Here is a 24,807-nt window from a genome sequence, read left to right as displayed (position 1 = left end):
TGCATTTATATAGTGCCTTTAATGTAGTAAAACATCCCAAGGCGCTTCACAAGAGCCTTATCAAATAAAATTTGACACCAAGCCATGCAAGGAGATATTAGGACAGGTGACCAAAAGCTTGGTCAAAGAGGTAGGTTTTAAGGAACCTCTTAAAGGAGGAGAGAGAGAGAGAGACAGAGAAGCGGAGAGGTTTATGGAGGGAATTCCAGAGCTTAGGGCCTAGGCAGCTGGACGCACGGCCGCCAATGGTGGAGCGAAGAAAATCAGGAATGCACAAGAGGCCAGAATTGAAGGAGCGCAGAGATTTTGGAGAGTTGTAGGGCTGGAGAAGGTTACAGTGATAGGGAGGGATGAGGCCATGGAGAGATTTGAAAATAAGTATTAGAATTTTAAAATTGAGGCGTTGCCGGACCAGGAGCCAATGTAGATTCAGTGAGCACAAGGGTGATGGGAGAACGGGACTTGGTGCGAGTAAGGATACGGGCAGCAGAGTTTTGGATGAGCTCAAGTTTATGGAGGGTAGAAGATGGGAGGCCAGTCAGGAGAGCATTGGAATAGTGTGTATATGGCAAAGGGCCAATGGTGTGACATTGAAAAAACAGCACGTGAGAAGTTTGCAGCTTTCCTTCCCCACATGTTGACTTATAGATACATTGTGGTGCAGAAGAGAACTTTTAAAACCAGCAGTTATGTTATGATTTTTTGATTGAAAAGTTTTGTGAAATATTTTCTCTATATCCAGGTGGCAGATTTGCTGCAATTGAATTGTGGTCCCACATGGCAGACTGGTCAGAAAGGTAAAAGCCCATGGGATACAGGGAAATGTGGCGAATTGGATCCAAAATTGGCTCAGTACCAGGAAACAAAGGGTATGAGTCGATGGATGTCTTAGCAAATGGAAATCCGTTTCCAGTGGTATGCCACAGGGCTCAGTGTTGGGTCCCTTGCTGTTTGTGGTATATATTAATGATTTGGACTTGAATGTAGGGGGCATGATTGGCAAATTTGCAGACGACACAAAAATTGGCCGTGTAGTTGATAGTGAAGGGGATAGCTGTAGATTCCAAGAAGATATCAATGGGTTGGTGGAGTGGGCGGAAAAGTGTCAAATGGAGTTCAACCCGGAGAAGTGTGAGGTATTGCACTTAGGGAGGGCAAACAGTAAAAGGGAATACGCAGTAAACGGGAATATATTGAGAGGGGTAGAGGAAGTGAGAGACCTTGGAGTGCATGTGCACAGGTCCCTGAAGGTGGCATTACAGGTAGATAAGGTTGTGAAGAAGGCATACGGAATGCTCTCCATTATTAGCCGAGGTATAGAATACAAAAGCAGGAATGTAATGATGGAACTGTATAAAACGCTGGTAAGGCCACAGCTGGAGTATTGTGCGCAGTTCTGGTCACCACATTACAGGAAGGACGTAATTGCTCTGGAGAGATTGCAGAGAAGATTTACAAGAATGTTGCCAGGGCTTGAAAATTGCAGCTACAAGGCGAGATTGAATGGGCTGGGGTTGTTTTCCTTGGAGCAGAGGAGGCTGAGGGGTGACTTGATTGAGGTGTACAAAATTATGAGGGGTCTAGATAGAGTAGACAGGAAGTACCTGTTTCCCCTAGCGGAGAGTTCAAGAACTAGAGGACATAGATTTAAACTGATTGGCGGAAGGATTAGAGGGGACATGAGGAAAAACTGTTTTAGCCAGAGGGTGGTGGGTGTATGGAATTCGCTGCCCGAATTGGTGGTAGAGGCAGGGACCCTCAACTCTTTTAAAAAGTACCTGGACCTGCACCTAAAGTGCTGCAAGCTGCAGGGTTATGGACTGAGTGCTGGAAGGTGGGATTAGAATGGGCACCTGGTTATTCTTTGAGCCGGTGCGGACACGATGGGCCCAATGGCCCTCTTCTGTGCTGTATCTTTTCTATGGTTCTATGAATTTGAGAACGTGAATTCATTGTTGAGAATGGCAACACAACACACTTGTAATAATAAATAATATATAAACACTTGTAATAATGCTAGTTTCACACTTCGTAATCACCTGTATTTCCTGTGAATCAGCATAAATGGCAAAAATTTCCTCCAGCTAGCTCTGGGATACATTGGAGAGAACCAAACTTCATACTTCTGGTTGGCTGCTAAATGCAAGATGCCAACTTTACAAACTAGGCTTAGAGGCCAGAGTTATTGACATCATGGAGATGCTATACTCACACAAAGAAGTGACTGAATGAATTTCTGTGAGTGAGAAATAAACTTTCCATGGTCATATGTAGAAAAGGACTATAACTGGTCATTAATTGAGATGTTTGACGTTAATTTTTTTTAAAACTAAATGTTACTTTAATTATATTTAATTAGCAATTTTGTTCTTAAATTACCAAAGTATAATGTTAAATGTACATACTGCTGAAGAGTGTTACTAACATTCAGATATGAAACTGATGATATTTTACCATTGTGTGTGTACACTGGTGATCGTATTTGGAGTGCTTTCGACAACAACTTGCATTCCACCCTCCCCCCTAACCTTCAATTAATTCACTCCTTCCCTGCCAAAGTGTTAATCCACACTGGGACATATTTCAGTGAGTGTTAGAAACATAGAAAATTTACAGCCCAGTAGGAAGCCATTCGGCCCATCGTGTCCGGGCTGGTCAAAAAAGAGCTATCCAGCCTAATCCCACTTCCCAGCACTTGGTCCGTAGCCTTGTAGGTTATGGCACTTCAAGTGCATATCCAAGTACTTTTTAAATGTGATGACGGTTTCTGCCTCTCCCACCCTGTCGGGCAGTGAGTTCCAGACACCCACCATCCTCTGGGTGAAATTTTTTTCCTCAGTTCCCCTCTAATCCTTCTACCTATTACTTTAAATCTATGCCCCCTGGTTATTGATCTCTCTGCTAAGGGAAATAGATCCTTCCTGCCACTCTACCTAGGCCCCTCATCATTTTATACACCTCAATTAAATCACCCCTCAGCCTCCTCTGTTCCAAAGAAAACAACCCCAGCCTATCCAATCTTTCCTCAGAGCTAAAATTCTCCAGTCCTGGCAACATCCTTGTAAATCTTCTCTGTACTCCCTCTAGTGCAATCACATCCTTCCTGAAATTTGCTGACCAGAACTGTACACAGTACTCAAGCTGTGGCCTAACTAGTGTTTTATCCAGTTCTAGCATAACCTCCCTGCTCTTACATTCTATGCCTCAGCTAATAAAGGGAAGCATTCCATATGCTTTCTTAACCACCTTATCTACCTGTCCCGCTACCTTCAGGGATCTGTGGGTATGCACTCCAAGGTTCCTCTCTTCCTCTACACCTGTCAGTATCCTTTCATTTATTGCGTATTCCCTTGCCTTGTTTGACCTCCCAAATGTATTACCTCACATTTTTCTCCGGATTGAACTCCATTTGCCACTTTTCTGCCCACATGACCAGTCCATTGGTATCTTCTTGCAGCCTACAGTTTTCCTCCTCACTATCAACAACATGGCCAATTTTTGTATCATCTGCAAACTTCTTAATCATGCCCCCTACATTTAAGTCTAAATCATTAATATATACCACAAAAAGCAAGGGACCTAGTACTGAGCACTGCGGAACCCCACTGGAAACAACCTTCCAGTCACAAAAACACCCGTCAACCATTACCCTTTGCTTCCTGCCACTGAGCCAATTTTGGATCCAATTTGCCACTTTCTCTTGGTTCTCTTGGCTTTTACTTTTTTGACCAGCCTGCCATATGGGACCTTGTCAAAAGCCTTGCTAAAATCCATGTAGACTACATCAAACGTACTACCCTCATCGACCCTCCTTGTTACCTCCTCAAAATATTCAATCAAGTTAGTCAGACATGACCTTCCCTTAACAAATCCATGTTGACTGTCCTTGATTAATCCATGCCTTTCTAAATGACGGTTTACACTGTCTCTCAGAATTGATTCCAATAATTTTCCCAATAATTATTAACTGCTCTCCAACATCTCAGCCCCGATTTTAACTCGGGGTGCATGCGAGGGGCGAGCGACAAGCATGAGCCCTGGGCCATTTTAACCTCTGGGTCACCCAGCAGTCAGGTAAGTGCTTCGGGGGTGGGGGGGGGGGGAAGAGTCAGCAGGCAATTGCGGTCAGGTGAAGGAGGGAAGGCAGAGAAGGCCTCAAGTTCCTTAAAAAAGTTAAATATACTTACCTTCTCGGCCCCTTTCTGGGCCAGCTCATGGCGAGGCTGGCACAGGGTGCCGAATGCCCAACTGCGCATTAAAATCTCGTTGGGATCTGAATGACATCATCAGACCCCTGACTTTTGTATGTCAATAGGCAAGGGCTTTGCACGCTAGTCAGACCATGCCTGTAAAAATGACATGCTGGCCTTGGATCTGGTGAGCAGGGCACTGCTCCAATTTTAACCCCTGAATACCCCATTCTCGTTGGGCATGTGGCATGCAGGGGTTAAAAGAAAATATAAAAGAATAAATAAAACAATGACTTAATAGTCTCTTTAAGTTAACTTACATTGATAATTAATTCTAAGCTAGTAGATTTTCAATTAGCCTATGTTCTTGAATGACTGATGTTCTGTATAATCAATCACATTGTGATTGATTATAGCCTAAATTGTAATTAATTTCATTTCCAATGAAAGTGTGGTATTTAATGCAATTTCATTAGAAGCTATTAATAATTGATTTGTTACCAAAACAAAATACTAATGAGAAATGAATGAATGAATTTGCATGAGTTGCAAGCAGGAATTGGCTTAGGTCGCCAGTGGGAGCTGAGTTAATAAGGGGGATGCAGCTTGACCTTTGTATGCTTCTCATTTGTGTTATCTGCTGTGCAAAACAGCATGATTTCCTCCATAATGGCCTCCAGCAAGACACTCACCATCTCTATCTGGTCTTCCACAAGCACATTTTTCCCGCTCGCCTGCTCAACCATTTTAGGTTGTGAAGAAAAGATAGATTAATTGGGGAAAAAAGTCTCTTAATGCTTTTTCTCATCAGCTTACTCTCTTTTTTATTCCCATTAACACTCAGAGGAAATGCACCCCACGTCCTCACTGTTGAACTGACTGTTTATTTGGATGGCAGCCAATAATAAAGGTCTAAATCCAATATACTTAGCTTGCAGTATTTTGTCTATTACATTATAACTGGATGCATCTTTAGAGGATCAAGCATCTGAAAAAAATGCAATTAAAATAACTGTGTCAAATGTATTAAGTTAGGATCAATTGTACTAATTGTTGTCTTGATGAAATGTTTATATCTCAGAATCTTTTTGTGCCTTTAGACCATTTTTTCCCTGCGCTAGCATTCTGGCTGGGAGTGGAAACAGTACTTAATTTGTGCATAGCAGATGTGCCTCAGCTAGTTCAGAATTACTAAAATGTAATTTAAAAAAACAAGTATGTCAGCTGCTATGCAATGGGGTCCGAGAACTGATCAAAAGTGCTCAGTCGGTGCACATCATTTTGCTTCACTTTCTATAAGAGTATAGTTACACCACAGGTACCAATTTGAGACTTGTCAGAAAGAAAGAAAGAACTTGCATTTATATAGTGCCTTTTAACCTGCCGTCCTTACCCGGTCTGGCCTATATGTGACTCCAGGCCCACAGCAATGTGGTTGATTCTTAATCGCCCTCTGAAATGGCCTAGCAAGCCACTCAGTTGTACAATCTCGCTACAGAAAGTCACAAAAAGAATAAAACCGGACAGACCACCCGGCATCGGACCACTAGGCACCGGACACAACAAAGGCAAACCAAGCCCAGTCGACCCTGCAAAGTCCTCCTCACTAACATCTGGGGACTTGTGCCAAAATTGGGAGAGCTGTCCCACAGACTAGTCAAGCAACAGCCTGACATAGCCATACTCACAGAATCATACCTTTCAGCCAACGTCCCAGACTCTTCCATCACCATCTCTGGTTATGTCCTGTCCCACCGACAGGACAGACCCACCAGAAGTGGCGGTACAGTGGTACAGTCAGGAGGGAGTGGCCCTGGGAGTCCTCAACATTGACTCCGGACCCCATGAAATCTCATGGCATCAGGTCAAACATGGGCAAGGAAAGCTCCTGCTGATTACCACCTACTGCCCTCCCTCAGCTGATGAATCAGTCCTCCTCCGCGTTGAGCACCACTTGGAGGAAGCACTGAGGGTAGCAAGGGCACAAAATGTACTCCGGGTGGGGGACTTCAATGTCCATCACCAAGACGGCTCGGTAGCATCACTACTGGCCGATTCCTGAAGGACATAGCTACCAGACTGGGTCTGCGGCAGGTAGTGAGCGAACCAACATGAGGGAAAAACCTACTTGACCTCGCCCTCACCAATCTACCTGTCGCAGATGCATCTGTCCATGACAGCATTGGTAGGATTGATCACTGCACAGTCCTCGTGGAGACGAAGTCCCATCTTCGGACTAAGGACATCATCCAATGTGTTGTGTGGTACTACCACTGTGCTAAATGGGATAGATTCAGAATAGATCCAGCAGCTCAAAACTGGGCATCTATGAGGCACTGTGGGCCATCGGCAGCAGCAGAATTGTATTCCAGCACAATCTGTAACCTCATGGCCCGGCATATTCCTCACTCCACCATTACCAACAAGCCAGGCGATCAACCCTGGTTCAATGAAGAGTGTAGAAGAGCATGCCAGGACCAGCACCAGGCGTACCCAAAAATGAGATACCAACCTGGTGAAGCTACAACACAGGACTACATGTATGCTAAACAATGGAAGCCACATGCTATACACAGATTCCACAACCAACAGATCAGATCAAAGCTCTGCAGTCCTGCTACATCCAGTCGTGAATGGTGGAGGACAATTAAACAAATAATGGGAGGAGGAGGCGCCGTGAAAGTCGCCATCCTCAATGATAGCAGAGTCCAGCACATGAATGCAAAAGACAAGGCTGAAGCGTTTGCAACCATCTTCAGCCAGAAGTGCCGAGTGGATGATCAATCTTGGCCTCCTTCCAATATCCCCACTATCACAGAAGCTGGTCTTCAGCCAATTCGATTCACTCCACATGATATCAAGAAACGGCTGAGTGCATTGGATACAGCAAAGGCTAGGGCCCCGACAACATCCTGGCTGTAGCGCTGAAGACTTGTGCTCCAGAACTAGCAGCAACTCTAGCCAAGCTGTTCCAGTACAGCTACAACACTGACATCTATGCGACAATGTGGAAAATTGCCCACGTATGTCCTGACCACAAAAGCAGGACAAATCCAATCCAGCCAATTACCGCCCCATCAATCTACTCTCAATCATCAGCAAAGTGATGGAAGGTGGCGACAACAGTGCTATCAAGCGGCACTTACTCACAAATAACCTGCTCACTGATGCTCAGTTTGGGTTCCGCCAGGACCTCTCGGCTCCAGACCTCATTACATCCTTGGTCCAAACATGGACAAAAGAGCTGAATTCCGGAGGTGAGGTGAGAGTGACTGCTCTTGACATCAAGGCAGCATTTGACCAAGTGTGGCACCAAGGAGCCCTAGTAAAATTCAAGTCAGTGGGAATCAGGGGAAAACTCTCCAGTGGCTGGAGACACACCTTGCTCAAAGGAAGATTATAGTGGTTGTTGGATGTCAATCATCTCAGCCCCAGGACATTGCTGCAGGAGTTCCTCAGGACAGTGTCCTAGTGCCAACCATCTTCAGCTGCTTCATCAATGACCTTCCCTCCATCATAAGGTCAGAAATGGGGATGTTCGCTGATGATTACACAGTGTTCAGTTCCATTCGCAACCCCTCAGATAATGAAGCAGTCCGATCCCGCATGCAGCAAGACCTGGACAACATCCAGGCTTGGGCTGATAAGTGGCAAGTAACATTCACTCCAGACAAGTGCCAGGCAACGACCATCTCCAACAAGAGAGAGTCTAACCACCTTCTCTTGACATTCAACGGCATTACCATCGCCAAATCCCCCACCATCAACATCTTGGGGGTCACCATTGACCAGAAACTTAACAGGACCAGCCACATAAATACTGTGGCTATGAGAGCAGGTCAGAGGCTGGGTATTCTGCAGCGAGTGACTCACCTCCTGACTCCACAAAGCCTTTCCATCATCTACAAGGCACAAGTCAGGAGTGTGATGGAATACTCTCCACTTGCCTAGATGAGTGCAGTTCCAACAACACTCAAGAAGCTCGACACCATCCAGGACAAAACAGCCCGCTTGATTGGCACCCCATCCACCACCCTATTCATTCACTCCCTTCACCACTGGCAGACCGTGGCTGCAGTGTGTACCATCTACAAGATGCACTGCAGCAACTCGCCAAGGCTTCTTTGCCAGCACCTCCCAAACCCGCGACCTCTACCACCTAGAAGGACAAGGGCATCAGGCACATGGGAACAACACCACCTGCACATTCCCCTCCAAGTCACACACCATCCCGACTCGGTAATATATTGCCTCCCTCATCATCACTGGGTCAAAATCCTGGATCTCCCTAGCTAACAGCATTGTGGGAGAACCTTCACCACATGGACTACAGCGGTTCAAGAAAGCGGCTCACCATCACCTTCTCTAGGGCAATTGGGGGCAGGCATTAAATGCTGGCCTTGCAAGCGACACCCACACCCCATGAACGAATAAAAAAAAAAGTCCTTGGGGTGTCCCAAAGCATTTCACAGCCAATGAAGTACTTTGAAATGTAGCCACTGTTGTAACTTTGGGGAATGTACCTGCTTAGAATGATATGCAGCCAACTGTCCCAAATTATACGGCGGGTTCGGTATCAAGCTCTAGCCATGAAAAATAGAAGTTCATAAATGGAAATTTTTGAAAAGCAGCTTTAAAACACATATCAGGAATGGTATATCTTTGGAATAATCTACCTAACTAGGTAACAGAAGTGAAATATTTTGGTTACTTAAAATAAATTTAGTTGCCATGCTGGTGGAGCAAATTAGCTTTTCATTGAGCCAAAACATTTTTTTAAAACTCGTGTTGACTTACGGATGGGAAACCACTCCCACAGTTTGATTTCCTGCCTGGCAATGGCAGCAGGAGGGGGCGGCGATTTTAACCGTTGCCATCCTTCCTGCCTGGACAGGGTGAGAAGAGGGTGCAGAGTAACTGCCGGCAGACGAAGATCGGTGGCCACCCATCAGCTTCCAGGTGAGTGGCATTAAGGGTTTTCAGGACATTCTTGCAGAAACGAAGGGGTTAGTCAGAGACTGGGGAGGCCACAATTTTCCTTGTGGGTCCAGGAGGAGCGAGAAAGTTTTAGACTTACGAGAAGGGCCTCTTCTGTCTTTAGACCACCTGCAGACCTGCTTCTGCCTAGCAGGAAAGCCCCAGCAGCTTCTCCACTCAGGCCCTGGTTAAAATAGCATCGGGGTGCTATTGAGGAAATAGGACTCCGATTTGCGTAAATTTATGAGGCTCCCACGTACTGGTTTCCGCTGGGCAGGCAGGGTTAAAATTGACCCCATGTTGTCCGAATCATGAGGCACAATTTAATGGACAGGATAGTAGTCATTTATTGGTCATGATTTACAAACATGTTTAAAAGTTTCAGATTTACCTCTCTCCATGGTGATCGTGGTAGTAAATTCCATCTCTCAATGAATGTTGGTGACATCATTGTACCCATAATGGAGAGAAGCGAGCAACAAACTTATGGACTGAACACGTAAATTAACCTCTGGCTGTGCTTCAAGCATTGTCATCTGCAGATCTAGCTGTTCGCATTGGTTTTCAGCCTGTTTCGTCTTTCACGTTCTCTCCTATGGATCAGTTTAATGTTGTTACTTAAAAATTCCGCCAAACTTATCTAAAGAATCCAGGTCAAAACTATTGCAGTCAGATTTTTAGTTTCAAACTGCACCAAGCTAAATTATCACTGCTATGAGCTCAAACTTTCTTGATAATCACTTGATAATTAAAATTTTGATAAGGGATGCATTACTTGTCAAAATAACCTACAGAAACCCTGGGCTCGATTTTCAAATCAAATTGCGGGTGCATTGAGGGCGGTGGGGGGGGGCACCGAAAATTGGGGAAATCCCGAGCAGGTAAGGAAGCTGGCTCCAACCCGCCGACTTCCGGGTTCCCTACAGACGCGTCTGTGTGCGCGCGCGCGCCTCACGATTGGAACTCCCATCGGCAATTAAAACCAGTGAATGATAGTTAACTAGATACTTTAAGTATTTGAACTAGTTAATATCATGGTCATTGAGGCAGGGACCGATTTTCATTCAACCTCAGTGTGTTTCCCGTGCTGTGGGTAACACTCCAAGTTTTAGGACACATGATTCAGCCAGCAGCCGGTTGGACATTGAAATACTTGTTTGACAAATGGGGATAAAAGGTGAGTTATTGCAGCAGGGCACTCTGGTCTTTCAGACAAACTTTTGGCTGGGAGATCATTGTGATTACACTGATAATTCTTAGAGTTGTTCTGTTGACATGTATTTACCAACTTTTCGGACCCCTCAAACTGACACCATCAGGATAGGAGGTGCCATGGCTGCATTCACCACTACATCCGAGGACGAGCAATACCACCAGCATCGCCAGGCACGGCGTGCACTTCCGCCACTTGGAGCTCTACAACATAATGCTGCACCTCAGGCACCTGCACAAGAGCACAGAGGGGAACAACAGAGGGAGCGACGTTGCAAAAGGCACTGCCCTCGTCAGAGGGTCTACAGACTGCGGCTCAGCTTCCTGGACCTCTATGAGGAGCACTACGTCAGCTTCCCCAAGGACGACCTCAGCCGGATGGAGAGGGCAGTGGGATTCCACTCTGTGGCTGGCTTCCCTTGGGTACAGGGTGCAATCGATTGCACCCATATAGCAATCAGAGCACCTCCACACGAGCCAGGACTGTTCATCAACAGAAAGGGTTATCACTCCATCAACACTCAGCTCATTTGTGACCACTGCAAAAGACTCCTTCACGTGTGCGCCAGATTCCCTGGCAGTTGCCACGATTCCTTCATTCTGAGGGAATCCAACATCCCGCCCGTCTTCCACGCACTGAGCACCCTGAAGGGCTGGCTCCTCGGGGTCAAGGGATACCCCCTGCACACGTGGCTCATGACACCTCTGAGGAACCCCACCACCGAGCAAAGGTGTCGATACGACAGCCACATTGCCACCAGGTCTACAATTGAGAAAGCTATAGGGCTGCTCAAGATATGATTTAGGTGCCTTGATCATTCTGGGGGAGCGCTTCAATACGCACCAGACAGAGTGGGACGCATTATAGTAGTGTGTTGTGTCCTGCACACATGGCACAACGGAAAGGGCGTCGCTTGAGGAGACCCCATCCAATACTGCCATCCACATTGAGGAGGAGGAGAAGAAGGAGGAACCCATGGGCAGAGCAGCGGCTTACCTGGCTGCTCGTGAGGCCAAAGAGTCACTGATATATGAATGGTTCTCCTAACATCAGGAAGTGTGAAGAGTCCAGTCCTCAGACCACCTGGAAAGAGCAGCGCCCACACCAGCACCAACCCCCCCTGCACAAAACAGTCCTGCAACTACATATACACGCACTGTAGAGTGACCCAGCGGGTGGCATCAAATGAAACTCATGAAAGCCCCCTATCACCACAACCAGTTAAGAATGGGCAAGACATGGCACTGGTAGTGAGAATGATAACATTTAATGTGACTTTAACAAAAAACAAATATAAATGAAAAACTTGACAGTCTGTCAGACACCCTTGTGCATACTCTTCGTGATCACAATCGTTAGCCTTTCTCTTCCTACGGGTTCTACATGGTGCATCCCCTGTGGCTACAGCAGAGATAGTGGCAGGTTGCTCATGTTCATGCCCTGATTGCTTAGATGCTTTCAGCCTATGCCCTCTGAGTTTTGGAGCCTGTAAGGGCCCCTCCAAAGACTGCTCCACCTGCACCTGTGCAGGGGCAGACTCGGCCACCTGGGGAGGAGGCAGAATTGCAGGTACTGGTTGAGAGGGGGGCAAAGGGTGAGAGTGGGAGCGCTTTGAGTGGGGTCCCCACTTCCATGTCCCCTTTCACCATCATCCCTCCCCTGGACCAGGGCCGCATCACTCCTACCACTCTGCTGGACTACAGTTTGGAGGACATGTGTGATGCCTTGTAAGGACAGTGCTAGTGTATCTGTCTGCCTGTTTAAGGTGGCAGAATGTTGCTCACCCTGAGTCCGAACGACCGTTGTTAAGGCCTGAATGGACTCATTTGTGAGCCGTGCTTGAAGCTCAACGGAGGCTAGCCTTCTCTCCATCGCAGACATTCCCGCACTCACTTGTGACACTATCTCAGACATTTCAGCAGTTACGTGCGACACTATCTCAGAAAGTTACGCACGTCCCTGTGACAGTATCTCAGAGATTCCCTCCCCTACCAATGCCACCATTCCACTAATGCAGGAGTTGGACTCCTCCATCCTCTGCACTGCTGTGGAGAGTGTGCATGGCACCTGTTCTAGTACCTCGCAAATGTGCTGCTGTCTCTTGATCATTCTCCTTTTAAAGGATGGCCCCCGGGGTTCAGCATCTGTTATCCAGCTGAACAGAGCCTGGAGAGAAGTGCGCCCACTGACGCGGACTCTTCACAGCTGCCCCTGCCACCAGTGTCTGCTCGTGCACACATGTCTGTGGTAACTCACCAGGTGCCAACCCAATTAACTCACTACTAGGACTCACCAAGGTGTGAGTATCTACGCTGGAAGATGGCTCGCTATGATGTGACGGTGCACCCTCAGATACTGGCAGGTCCTCTGAGGAATCGCCCTCTCCCGTCACTGCAGTCATTGAAGGGCCTGTAAGAGAACAGAAGGCAATATTAAGCATCGTCACAGATGTGTCATGTTGCGATGAGCATACTAAGGTGTTCAAATGGCAAGCATTGTTAACACATTGTGTGTGATGAATGTTAAAGTTGTGTCACCAGACGTTTATGGGGTGCCAAACTCGGCATCCCCGAAGTACAGGCACTCGAGGGTGCGGCTGATCTGCAGCGCCTCCTCCTCGCGTCCGTGAGGACCACTATTTGTTGTGGCCCCCCCTCCAGTCCTCGCCCTCTCGCGTGCATTTTGCGCTCTCTTCTCCTAGTGACGTGATGGAGTAGTATTGGCAGTGCAGAATGAGTGGGGTGGGAGTGGGGGCGGTGATGTGGAACACGGAATGCAGGAGAATCAGTAAGTGTACTCACTTTTGCTGCCCTAATTAGGTCATTGATGCACTTCCTGCAGTGGACCCATGTGCGGGAGATGTTGCTGCTGCTGGTGACCTCCTCTGGCACTTCGAGCCAGGCCTCCTTGGGGCAGAGGCAAGCCACTTCCTTCCGTCTGCGGGGTAAAAGACTACGCTCCTCCTCCTCCTCACCCCGCCCAGCAGCTGCTGCAACGAGGCATCATTAAACCTTGGAGCAGCCTCGCCCCAGCGGTGCTGCATTGTGCCTTTTTGGTGTTTGTTGAAGCAATAGCATTGGAGCAATGGCCCTTTAAATAGAGCAGCTCTAGCTGACAGCCTGTCATGCGGTTGCGCAGTCTGCCCACTGCACAGCTTTCGGATGGCAAACCCGTAAGCTACATTAAGGGCCACCAATTAACTCATGATCATGTGAGAAATGGTAAGATTTTATTAGTCGGGTTACCCGTGCGCCCATTGACCCCCCCCACCACTGCCATCCCGCCGCCATTTTAAAATCGAGCCCCCTGACTTTGAGCAGAAGTAGCAGTTGAACTATATCCTACCATGAAAGACTTGCTTCCAAAGAGCAAGAGAGAAAATTAAGGAGAAAAAAGCTGCTCATCGAATTTATCTTATACTAAGTCAACTTGACTCCATTTATCGAAATCTATTTCAAGTTTGCAGGAAGAATTGTGGGAAGTGAGGTCTTTAATTCCACCTAATTTAGTCCTGTCAAAATTGAACAAATTCGGAGGGGGAGAGGAATAACATTTATTGCAGACTCTCAGCACCAGTACCAATGGAAAACACACAAAGGCCAACTCAAGGGCATACTACACCCCACACAAGCTCTATATATTTCAGATCTCTTACCAAATGACTGCTGAAGGAGCTGTGCCCAGAGGAACCTCCTGCCAAATATATTCTTTTCATCTTTAACAAATTATGGTTTCTTATGCTTGTAGAAGTATAAATGGTACTTGACATAACTCTGCAGTTGAACCCACTCGCTGCCTGATTGCACTCCCTGAATGTATTGCAATTTGAGTAGACCTCAAAGGAAATTGCTCTATCGCCCTTTGCAGCAACCAGCCAATGCATCCTGGCAAAGTGGAAAGATAACTAGCCCCCAATTTACTGTGTAGTGAGATAGTGGCATAGTGATGCTGGAACGACCATTTTAGAGCTGAAGTTTGGGATGGGACCTGTTTCCACTTGGATTCCCACCCTATTTTCAGTCCGCCATAATTCCCAGGCTCGGTCGGTGGGGCCATTTCATCCACCCACCCACTTCGTGTGAGAGATCATTTAAATAATCAGCAAATCATGGGATGGCATTTCCAGCTAGAAATCCCATGATTTGGACTGCAAACCTGAAGCCTTGTTAACCATTGTAACTGATGCCAAGATTAAAAAAAGACATAGCAGTTGCTAGGATCAGCTGAAACACTATGGTATGTATGTAGCTTGCAGCATAGGAGTAGGGACATAGAATCATGGAATGATACAGCACAGAAGGAGGTCATCTGGGGATATTTCAAGTTGCAAGTGAGACTTTGGATATTTTTATGTTTTGCTCAGATACAGAGAAGAACTGACAGTCTGAGTGCTAATCAGACCCCTACCCGGATTGAAGGCACCTAATTTAGCATCACTGCTTCCCCAAAGGGGATTCCTTTGTCCATAATAATGACAGAGGAGGAGGAAAACAGAATGGAGCTAAGGAGCATGTAAAGAGGTTGAGGCCAAGCAGATATTGTCCCCATCCAAAGAGTATATAGGCTCTGGGCATCTTATCAAAATCTGAGTGAGGAGCTTTGTATGTTAAGACTAAGGGGTGCTTTTTAACCCTACCTACACGGTGGAACCTGGGCAAGTAAGCAGTCAAAATCCACTGGGTGACTTACTCTCCAACCCTCCACTGTCCCGCCCGAATCCCACCGTTTCCGATTTTTACCAATACTTTTGGACAGGCGGATAAACCGCCCACTAAAAGTTGGTGGGGTTCTTCCTGAAATATGCAAATCGGGATTCGATTACATCATCAGGCCCCAATTGCAATTTTAACCTCAGCCTGAGTGGGGAAGCTGCTGCTGCCTCTCTACTGCACGAAGCCCCTGAAACTCCTGTCGCCACACTTACCTGAGTGCCACCAGGCATTCAAGGACTGTCCAATTTTCCACAGGCAGGCAGCCGTTTTTCTGCCGTGGCCTCATTCTACTACGGGCAGGTGGGAAATTGACTCGCCAATCCCAGTTTCTCACCAGAAACCTGCTGTGAGTTAAAATCCACCCCGAAGATCGACAGAAGAGACCACAGATAAACTCTGCCGGCTTCTGAAGGATACTATTCAACCCAGATCATCAGCCCAAACAGCTTTTTTACCACTCTGCATAAATTTTACCACCTGCTCCTTTCAAGCTGCACCAAGCGACCTTTGCACTATCACCTAAGGTTCCATCCAGTGTGCATTCATCAGGTGACAGTTACAAGCTTCAGAAGAGTTAATGAATTCATCCACTTTGGGATAAAGGAATCAATGTGATAGGGCTGTTCAGTTTTCTTATGTTGCTAAGTTCCCCAAAGAACAAAATGCCATTGATGGCACTTACATTGCCCTGTGAGCTCCAACAGTCAACCCTTTGAATGTTCTCCAGAGGAAGGAATACACTCTTTTAATGTACAAATTGTCTATGATCAGCTGCAAAGAATTCTTCATGTAACTACCAAATATGCAGGAATTCCAGCCTACCTGCTCTATTCAAGGAAGAGTGACATTGTTCAGGATGGCTTTTGGGCAATAAGGTTGCCCCCTGCTCTGGATCATGACCCCACTGGGAGTGCCAAGAACACAAGCAGAACATTGGTACAGTGAGGCTCATTCAGCCACTTGAGTTGCAATTGAAAGAACTACAGGGGTCCTGAAGGGGAGGTTTCACTGTCCAAACAGATCAGAAGGAGCACTTCAGTATGTTCCAAGCAAGTCTCCCACATTGTGGTCACTTGTGCCCTTCGCGACATTGTAATTCAAAAAGACCTGGAAACAGAGTTGCCGGAGAAATGGAAAGGCCCGAGCTGCAGGGAAGGCAGATAAACAAGGAATGGAGGCTCATGAGGAACATGACTCTGATGAATCATCATTGCTGGCTGCAAGGGAGATTTGGAGACAAATAATTAATGCTGCTTGCCCATCGACCTTTGTCAATACTGCTATTACTACAATTCCTCAGCTTTCATGACAATTGCTGTCTCTCAATGCTGAAAACAGTTTAGAGCCTCAATATTCAGAATTATCACTTTGCCCCTACCACACCTTATTTATTAAAAACTGAGTAAGTGCAACTTGTCTTTAATTACACATCTTAACAACATAAACTATACAGCCTACTACTTCTTTTCATGGTAGGTATGATTATCTTTCTCCTATTCTTATGCTTCTCCTAGTTGTCACCCGAGACCCTGTGTCACGGGATATTGTTCTCCCTGGCCTCTTTTCCCTGTCTCTGTTCCTCCTTATAAGCTGTTCATCTGTAACATCTTCTGGTTCTGCAAAAGGTCATCTACTTGAAAAGTTAACTCTACCTTCCTCTCTCCACAGATGCAGTCTGATCTACATACGTACGAACATACGAATTGAGAGCAGGAGTAGGCCATTCGGCCCCTCGAGCCTGCTCTGCCATTTGATAAGATCATGGTTGATCTGATTGTGACCTCAAACCTACTTTCCCGTCTACCTACTATAACCTTTGACTCCGTTGTTAATCAGAAATCTATCTAACTCAGCCTTAAAAATATTCAATGACCCTGCCTCCACTGCTCTCTGGGGAAGGGAGTTCCACAGACTCACGACCCTCTGAGAGAAAATATTTCTCTTCATCTCCGTCTTAAATGGGAGACCTCTTATTTTTAAACTGTGGCCCCTACTTCTAGTCTTTCCCACAAGGGGAACATCCTCTCGGCATCTACCCCTTCAAGTCCCCTCAGGATCTTATATGTTTCAATACGATCACCTCTCATTCTTCTAAACTCCAATGTATACAGGTCCAACTTGTCCAACCTTCCCTCATAAGATAACCCCCTCATCCCAGGAATCAGTTGAGTGTTTCCTGCATTTTCTGTTTTTATTTTAGATTTCCAATATCTGTAGTATTTTGCATTTTTTTAAGAATAGAGGGTGATCAGCACGGTGGTTGCCATAGGTCCTAGGAGAAAAAGGACAGCGGCAGTTCTCTTACCTTGCCTGTCCTCGTCAGGTCATTGAACTTCTTCCTGCACTGGTCTGATGCCCTGAGGTTCAAAGAGGTCCATCTCCTTCCAAGCTTTGGGGGTTTTCTTCCATGAGAGCCTAACAGTCTCACTCCTTATTTCCATTTCTTCAGTCAGGGTTTGAAGGCTTTGTGAACTGACGAGCTCTTTTTCTTGGTAAATTACAAAAAGTCCCTGTTAAGATGTCTGAGCACAATAACTTACAGAAAATCCAAACATTTACAGCTTTTAAAGCTTAACTTCTGATCCTCCAGGCTGCTACTGCACTAAGCTGCAATTTTCCACTCCCTCCAGTGTAGAATTCTCGTTTTACACAGGACTAGCATTTGTCCCACACCAGGTCAGTATGTAAATGAGCTGACCCTCTGATTTACAATGGGGTCAACACTGGGTCAGCAGCATTAAGGGAAGCGCTAAACTGGCATAATTGGCCCAATAGATTTTCAGGGTCAATATCTCCGTAATCCTTTGAGGACAGTGCAAACAGAATGCACAATTTACAACCTGTGATTAGATTAGCATGTGAGAAATTGTTAAAATATGGCCCTCTTTCCGCGAATACTGTCAAAGGATAAAAGTGACACAATCATCCTTAATGTGGAAAAACATCCCAAAGTGTTTTATAGAGACGTCATTTTTAAAGAATGGATGCCATGCCAAAAAAAGAGATATTAGGACCAAAAGCTTGTTCAAAGAGACAGATTTTAAGGAAGGTCTCAAAGGAGGAAAGGGAGGTAACAAGGTGGACGGGTGAGTGAAGGAATTCCAGAGGAGGCATGGCTGCCGATGATGGGGCGAAGGGAGGAGGCATTCACAAGAGGCCAGAGTCAGAGGAATGGAGAATTTGGGGGAGAGGGGTTGGAGGGTTGGAGGAGGTTATAGAGATTGGGGGGGGGGGGGGGTGGGGTGGGGAATGAGGCCATGAAGAGATGAGAACATGAGGATGAGAACTTTAAATTGGAGGTATTGAGGGAACAGGAGCCAATGTAGTTCAGTAAGGACAGGGAAGATGAGTGAGTGGGACTTGGTGCTGGATAGGACATAGACACAGTGATATTCCTCCTTGTTTGTGTCTGTTGATTCCTAGGTGTTCCACCTGAACTCATTGGAGTTTAAGCATAACATATCCAAATAACCATGTGAATGAGCACATTAACTGGGTGAGTCGATAAGAAAACAACCATACAAAAACCAAAATAAAGTAAAAGAGAATAACGAATAACAAGAATGTGTGTAAACGTATGTCGATCAAGGAGTCAGGTGATGATGTAGACTGTAAAAGTGAAGCTGGAGCAGTTTAGAACTGTCAGTTGAACCCAGCCCAGATTACAGGCTTAAAATTGCACCAGGGCATTTTCTGTGAGGGTTGGAGTCTGTGGGATAAAAATTTTGGGCGCATAACCGAAGGCACGCACAGAGAACACCCCAACGGGGAGGCGCGAGGCTCGCCTTAAATTGGGCTTTGAGCCTCATTTGAATAATTTGGGCGAGCTGCCGGCACTTGTCTCACCTCCAGAGGCAGCTCAACTATTGCCAGTGTTCTAATTTGGACCACCTGCCTCGCTGGCAGCGGCCCTCGGTTAACTTTCAGGATGGAGGGTAAGTTGGGGCCTTCAGGAGTACTTGAAGCCAGTAGGAGCACTTCAGAAATCTTCTCCACTGTCTCTTGGCTTGCAGTCTCTGGAGGAAAAAGCACTACTGTTAACTTTCATGTGCTTGGGTGGCATTCTATTTGCTACTCACTCATCTGCTACTTTGTGGATCTCTTATGAGGGAAGTGGTAGCTAGTGCAGAGATTGAAGAATACATAGGAACATAAATAAGAACAGGTATACATTGTCACAAATCCACTGAAGGCACAGAGACCCCCATCCCCAACTGCCAGGCCCAACTGGATACCAATTATGGCCTTTACTTCCTCCTCATGTGCTGTCTATTGCCGGATGTTGGCATGTCCTTCTCCAGTAGCCTGCCATTGTGTGCTGTCTTCAGGTGGAATGTATAGTGGTAATGGGCTGCTGCAATGCCCAGATCCTGCAGTCATAATCAGTCAGGATCTGTGGAATGGATGGTAGTAGTGATAGCTGTTTTGGATCGAGAGCCTAGGTTATGAGACTTCAGTGTACTAACATGCGTTAAAGGAAGTAAGACATTTAACATGAATGCTATCAAATAATTTTGCATCTGGGACAAAGCACATGGTGCCATGCGATACCCTGAAGGGTAATACCTGCCTATTGTTCGAGGGACTACCCATGTGCTTCTCTGTGATTCAATTATCTGCCTTGTTATTCATCTGAAAACACTCTTACCTTTGCTGACTGTGTGAGGTCATTAAATTTCTTCCAAACTCTCCACGAGTTATGGAGGTGCTAGTCCTAACGACAGCTACCTCCTTCCACATGGCCTGTGCTGTCCGGTGTAATTGCTTCTTGCAACTATTGCATCCCTCCATCTGGGCCAGCAGCATTTCCACATCAGCTTCTGAAAAGTTAGATGCTTGTCTTTTTCTGCAGTTTCAGCCATTTCAGTCCTCCTCCCAAGTGCCTGCATGGAGCTCTTTAAATATAGGAGTTGTGTCCTTGCTCCACCCCCTTCCTGAATTTTCTGGGTTCCCCCCAATATATCTTGCTCTCTACTGGTGGGCTTGCCACCTTTGTCACGCTAGCATTATTTAAATGAGCTGACCCTGGAATATCCGATGGGGTCAGCCTCCTCTGATTTCGGTGGACATAAGTCCCACTCCACCGCATTCCAGCAGAGCGGGCATCCAAGAATTTCCAGTCTACACAACTTTAGAAGGAGGAGACGATCTGAGTTATGTTGCTAGCTGTACCTCATATTGAGTTCAGTGTCATAAGAATCCAGGGCAGCCAGCCTTTAATGTTTCACCATCAGTGGCAGGACTTTCTGCTGTCATCGCCCCACCCTTTCAAATGCCCTCTCTATACCCTCCGCCTCGCTTCCTCTCTTCTCTCCTTTAAATGCTTCATCAAAACACACCTATTCAATTTTGCTTTTGATCATCTTTCCCAACTCCTCTGCTTATGTTCAGTGTCCATCTTCTGTGAGATGCCTTGGGACATTTTTCCACATTAAAGGTACTATGTGAATGCAAGTTTGTTTTGTTATGACAAAGTATCGCTTCACTACTCACATTAAAAAGATTTCATAATAAATTTTAAAAGTTCAGTGGTCTGCCTGGGCACATATAAAATGTACCTTTTTACTAGATGGGAGTTATACCATATCAAGAGCGAGGACCAAGTGGTGTGAGACTACCTGCCAGAGGTGGCTTCCCAACTTTTGGCTATAGTGTTCCTGGATGTCAGGTCACTGACCTGACTCCTGTGTTATAGTCAGTCTTGCATCAATTCACATCTTTGCATCGATGCAATAGCTGCAGTATTCAATGACATTGCATAAAGAGAAAAAGGAAATATTGAGGAGAAGAAAATCAAAATGTTAATGAAGAAGGTGTTACACCTGGAAAATGGGACTCATAACCTATCGTACCCTTGTGTTCCAGGTCTCAGCCAAGCTAGATATTTCCCCCAGTTCCCCCAAATTCAAGGGGACTGCTAAAAAAACAAGTGCACAATCTGCTTATACCCTCCCTGTGCGATTTAAGAAACTGGAGATTGGGAACTGTACCAGTACCAAGGAAACTGGCAAACATCAGTATTGTCATAAAACAAATACTGCCTTTTTATCCACTGTCACGTCTGACTTCATCATGTACCCGTGAAAGACTTATTGACATTCATGAAGACATTCCTTCAGCATGCGCTGGGTGATTTCAACCAAGAGGCTTTCACTCCAGTCCTCATTTGTCCTATATCTAGGGTAAAATATTTCAGCCAAATATTTCTTGTTCAAAAAGAACAGTTTAATTTGCAAGAAAATAAACCTGTGGTAAAATGCATTACTGAGGCTACTCTGTTAAGACCAAATTTAGCATAGTACTGATGCAGAAATCAGACAGCATTTGCTGATATTATTGACATGGTACAATGCCAGTGTCTGTGAGTTAAAGTTACGTTTCTGTCGTTATTTTACTCTTATGCAAATAATTATTACCACCTTAGCCTGGTAAATAGCATCATCATGACTACCTCTCCAAATTCTAATTAATTCAAAACTAACATAAAACACTGAAAAATAAAAAGAAACTGCAAATGTTGACAATCTGAAATAAGATCAGAATGGATTGATGGAAATAAATGCCAGGTCTGTCAGCATCTGAAAAGAGAAAAGGCAGGCTAATGTTTTGAGTGTGGATCCTTCATTAGAACTGGAAACTGGAATATAAATGATCTCTTCAATCAAAACAATACTTAAATAGCTCACTTATCTTCCAATTTCCAGTTGTGATGAGGGGTCCACACCTGAAACCTAAAAATCTTAAAACCCATGCCGAATCATAGAGGCCAGAGGGTTCCAAGTTTGATCCCTAATCTGTGCTGAGATAGCTGACTTTAAATGGGTCAGCAACTGGGACCCTACAACTGGCCTCCTTGTCTCTGAGCTAGGGAGTGGGAAATCAGCCAAGATAATTGAGAAACATATGGCCTGGGGTGTAAGTGCAGTGGAGCCAAGGTGGGCGGCAAACCATGCGGCCCCCACAGCATGAGGCCTGGGAGGTTTTGTTCAGATGGAAAGAAAGACTTGCTATTGGTTAAGGGGGCATTAGGGCGATTTGAGCTGAAGCTAGTTCTTGGAAGCAGAATAACTGAATTCTTTAGACCTTGATATTTGCACTTTGAGCTACAGTACATTGCATTTAATGTTTTGTGACAAACTGGCCATCTGCCTCCTAAACATCTTCCTCAATGAAATCAATGGAATGGAAATTGGGCGGTTTCTATAATGGGTGGGCGATCCGCTCTGCCAGGTTACTACCCAGGTGAAAATTACGCCCGCAGTCTTCCGAATACAGTTCTGTACAGGTCTTCCTCATCCACAGAGAAAGTCCACCAGCAACAAATAAAATCACAAACCACAGTTTTAAAACAACTGTGCACATACCCACCTATGGTTTTATAACTGCTGCTTCTTTTTAAAGAAGTTCACTAATGTAAATGAATGCTGGCAATTATGTAGTGCTGTAGTACCTCTGCAAGGTAAACTAATGAATTCTCACTTAACAATGACATAGAGAAGCTTATGTGTTTTTTTTATAGGCACACGCTTTTGAGCTATTGTAGAGTTGTAAAAACAGGAGCTTAAATGGTTGTCCTTCTAACGCTTTGCCATTAAAGGAGAACTGTTCTTATTGAAGAGTGTCTGGAATAGACTTTTCATTTGTTCTCAGGTCTTTTTTCTTTTTATTTAATAACTTTGAACAAAACAAGGGGAGACTTATAAAACTAAATTATAATATTATTCCTGGTGTCCACAGTACACTCCAATCCTTGAGATGTGGGTGACACTGGCAAGGCAGTACTTACTGCCCATTTTTGTTCCCCTGAGGGCATTCCGAGTCAATTACATATTGAGGGACTGGAGTCACATATAGGCTAGACCACATAGGGGTGGCAGGTTCCCTTCCCTGAAGAACATTAGTGAACCAGTTGTTTTTTTGACAACAATCCAGCAGCTTTCATGGTCATCTTTTGGTGCTAGCCCACAAATTGTCAGATTTATTGATTTGAATTTCACAACTTGGTGAGGTTTGAATTTAGTGTTGTTAGTCCAGTACCATAATCACTCGGGCTATTATATCTTCACTTACTTGCTAGGCTACTTCAGAGTCAACCATATAATGTGGGACTGGAGTCACATATAGGTCAGTCTGGGCAGGTTTGATGATCATTTTTCCTGGTGTTAGTTCATAATTTACCAGGTTTATTGAATTTAATTTCACAATTTGCCCATGGTGAGTTTTGAACTTACATAAGAACATAAGAACATAAGAAATAGGAGCAGGAGTAGGCCAATCGGCCCTTCGAGCCTGCTCCACCATTCAATAAGATCACGGCTGATCTGATCCTAACCTCAAATCTAAATTCATGTCCAATTTCCTGCCCGCTCCCCGTAACCCCTAATTCCCTTTACTTCTAGGAAACTGTCTATTTCTGTTTTAAATTTATTTAATGATGTAGCTTCCACAGCTTCCTGGGGCAGCAAATTCCACAGACCTACTACCCTCTGAGTGAAGAAGTTTCTCCTCATCTCAGTTTTGAAAGAGCAGCCCCTTATTCTAAGATTATGCCCCCTCGTTCTAGTTTCACCCATCCTTGGGAACATCCTTACCGCATCCACCCGATCAAGCCCCTTCACAATCTTATATGTTTCAATAAGATCGCCTCTCATTCTTCTGAACTCCAATGAGTAGAGTCCCAATCTACTCAACCTCTCCTCATATGTCCGCCCCCTCATCCCCGGGATTAACCGAGTGAACCTTCTTTGTACTGCCTCGAGAGCAAGTATGTCTTTTCTTAAGTATGGAGACCAAAACTGTATGCAGTATTCCAGGTGCGGTCTCACCAATACCTTATATAACTGCAGCAATACCTCCCTGTTTTTATATTGTGACCTCTGGGTTACTGGTAAGAGAACCATGACCACTAGGCTATTGTATCAAGGTGAGGCATGCTTATAAAAACATTGTTACACTCCTTACGTGTGACATCATCCTGACAAAAATAATGTGCTGTTATTTCAACTGTTCTTCCTCCCCTGTAATAGAGACAGTGACGAGCGAGGTGGGTGGGTGGATGCGAGGAAATCCCATTGGTATAACTGCTCGTGTTGAGAAAAACGTGTCATGAAATTAATAAATGCCAAATTTTATTTTTAGCCCAGTGCTTTCTCCAAACTAAGAGTTGATAGTGAAAGGTAAGTTCCCAGTGTAGAGATTCATGTGCTGAGAGTATAGATACGGAATTCAATTATGTACCCCTCCCCTTCGATTTTCCACCCATTAATATTAATGGATGAAACATCGTAGGGGCATGTGCCTGAATTCCTGATCTGTGCACCTGACACACAAAACTCTGCACCGGGAGTACTAAAGACTAAAGTTGACCTCTTAATATTAGAAGAACCTGTGGGGTTTTGGAACTTTAATGCTTCCCATTAATAAATATGTATCTACACTGGCCAAGCTTTTAATAACCTTGTGATGATTATCATTGATCTGATTGATAGCAAACCAAGGCAAAGTATAGAGTGTGTCATTTTCCATTTATTTTTCCAGCAGAGTATAAATTACACCTTCCAAATGTTTTACTGTTTCACTTTGGCATGGTCACATGATTTCATTGCTGAATTGTCTGATGACAGTATTACTTTTTGCCCCTGCAGGTTGCATCTACAGAAGTACGTTTTGGACCCATGAGACTGACACAAGATCCTTTTCAGGTGAAAGCTTGTAG

General features: G+C 45.2%; 1 protein-coding gene across 1 annotated transcript in view; it reads left to right on the top strand.

Moving 5' to 3' along the window:
• The window catches only part of pde8b (phosphodiesterase 8B), a 190,736-nt gene that overhangs the window by 58,354 nt on the left and 107,575 nt on the right, over positions 1-24,807 (top strand). Inside the window, exon 2 of the mRNA XM_067982683.1 lies at positions 24,737-24,793. Coding sequence (XP_067838784.1) covers positions 24,737-24,793 — 57 coding nt within the window. The remainder of the gene's footprint in view (positions 1-24,736; positions 24,794-24,807) is intronic.

Source organism: Heptranchias perlo, chromosome 4, assembly GCF_035084215.1.
Source record: "Heptranchias perlo isolate sHepPer1 chromosome 4, sHepPer1.hap1, whole genome shotgun sequence".
Lineage (NCBI taxonomy): Eukaryota > Metazoa > Chordata > Chondrichthyes > Hexanchiformes > Hexanchidae > Heptranchias > Heptranchias perlo.
The sequence above is the reverse complement of the archived record's forward strand: the minus strand, read 5'-3'. Positions and strand labels throughout refer to the sequence as shown.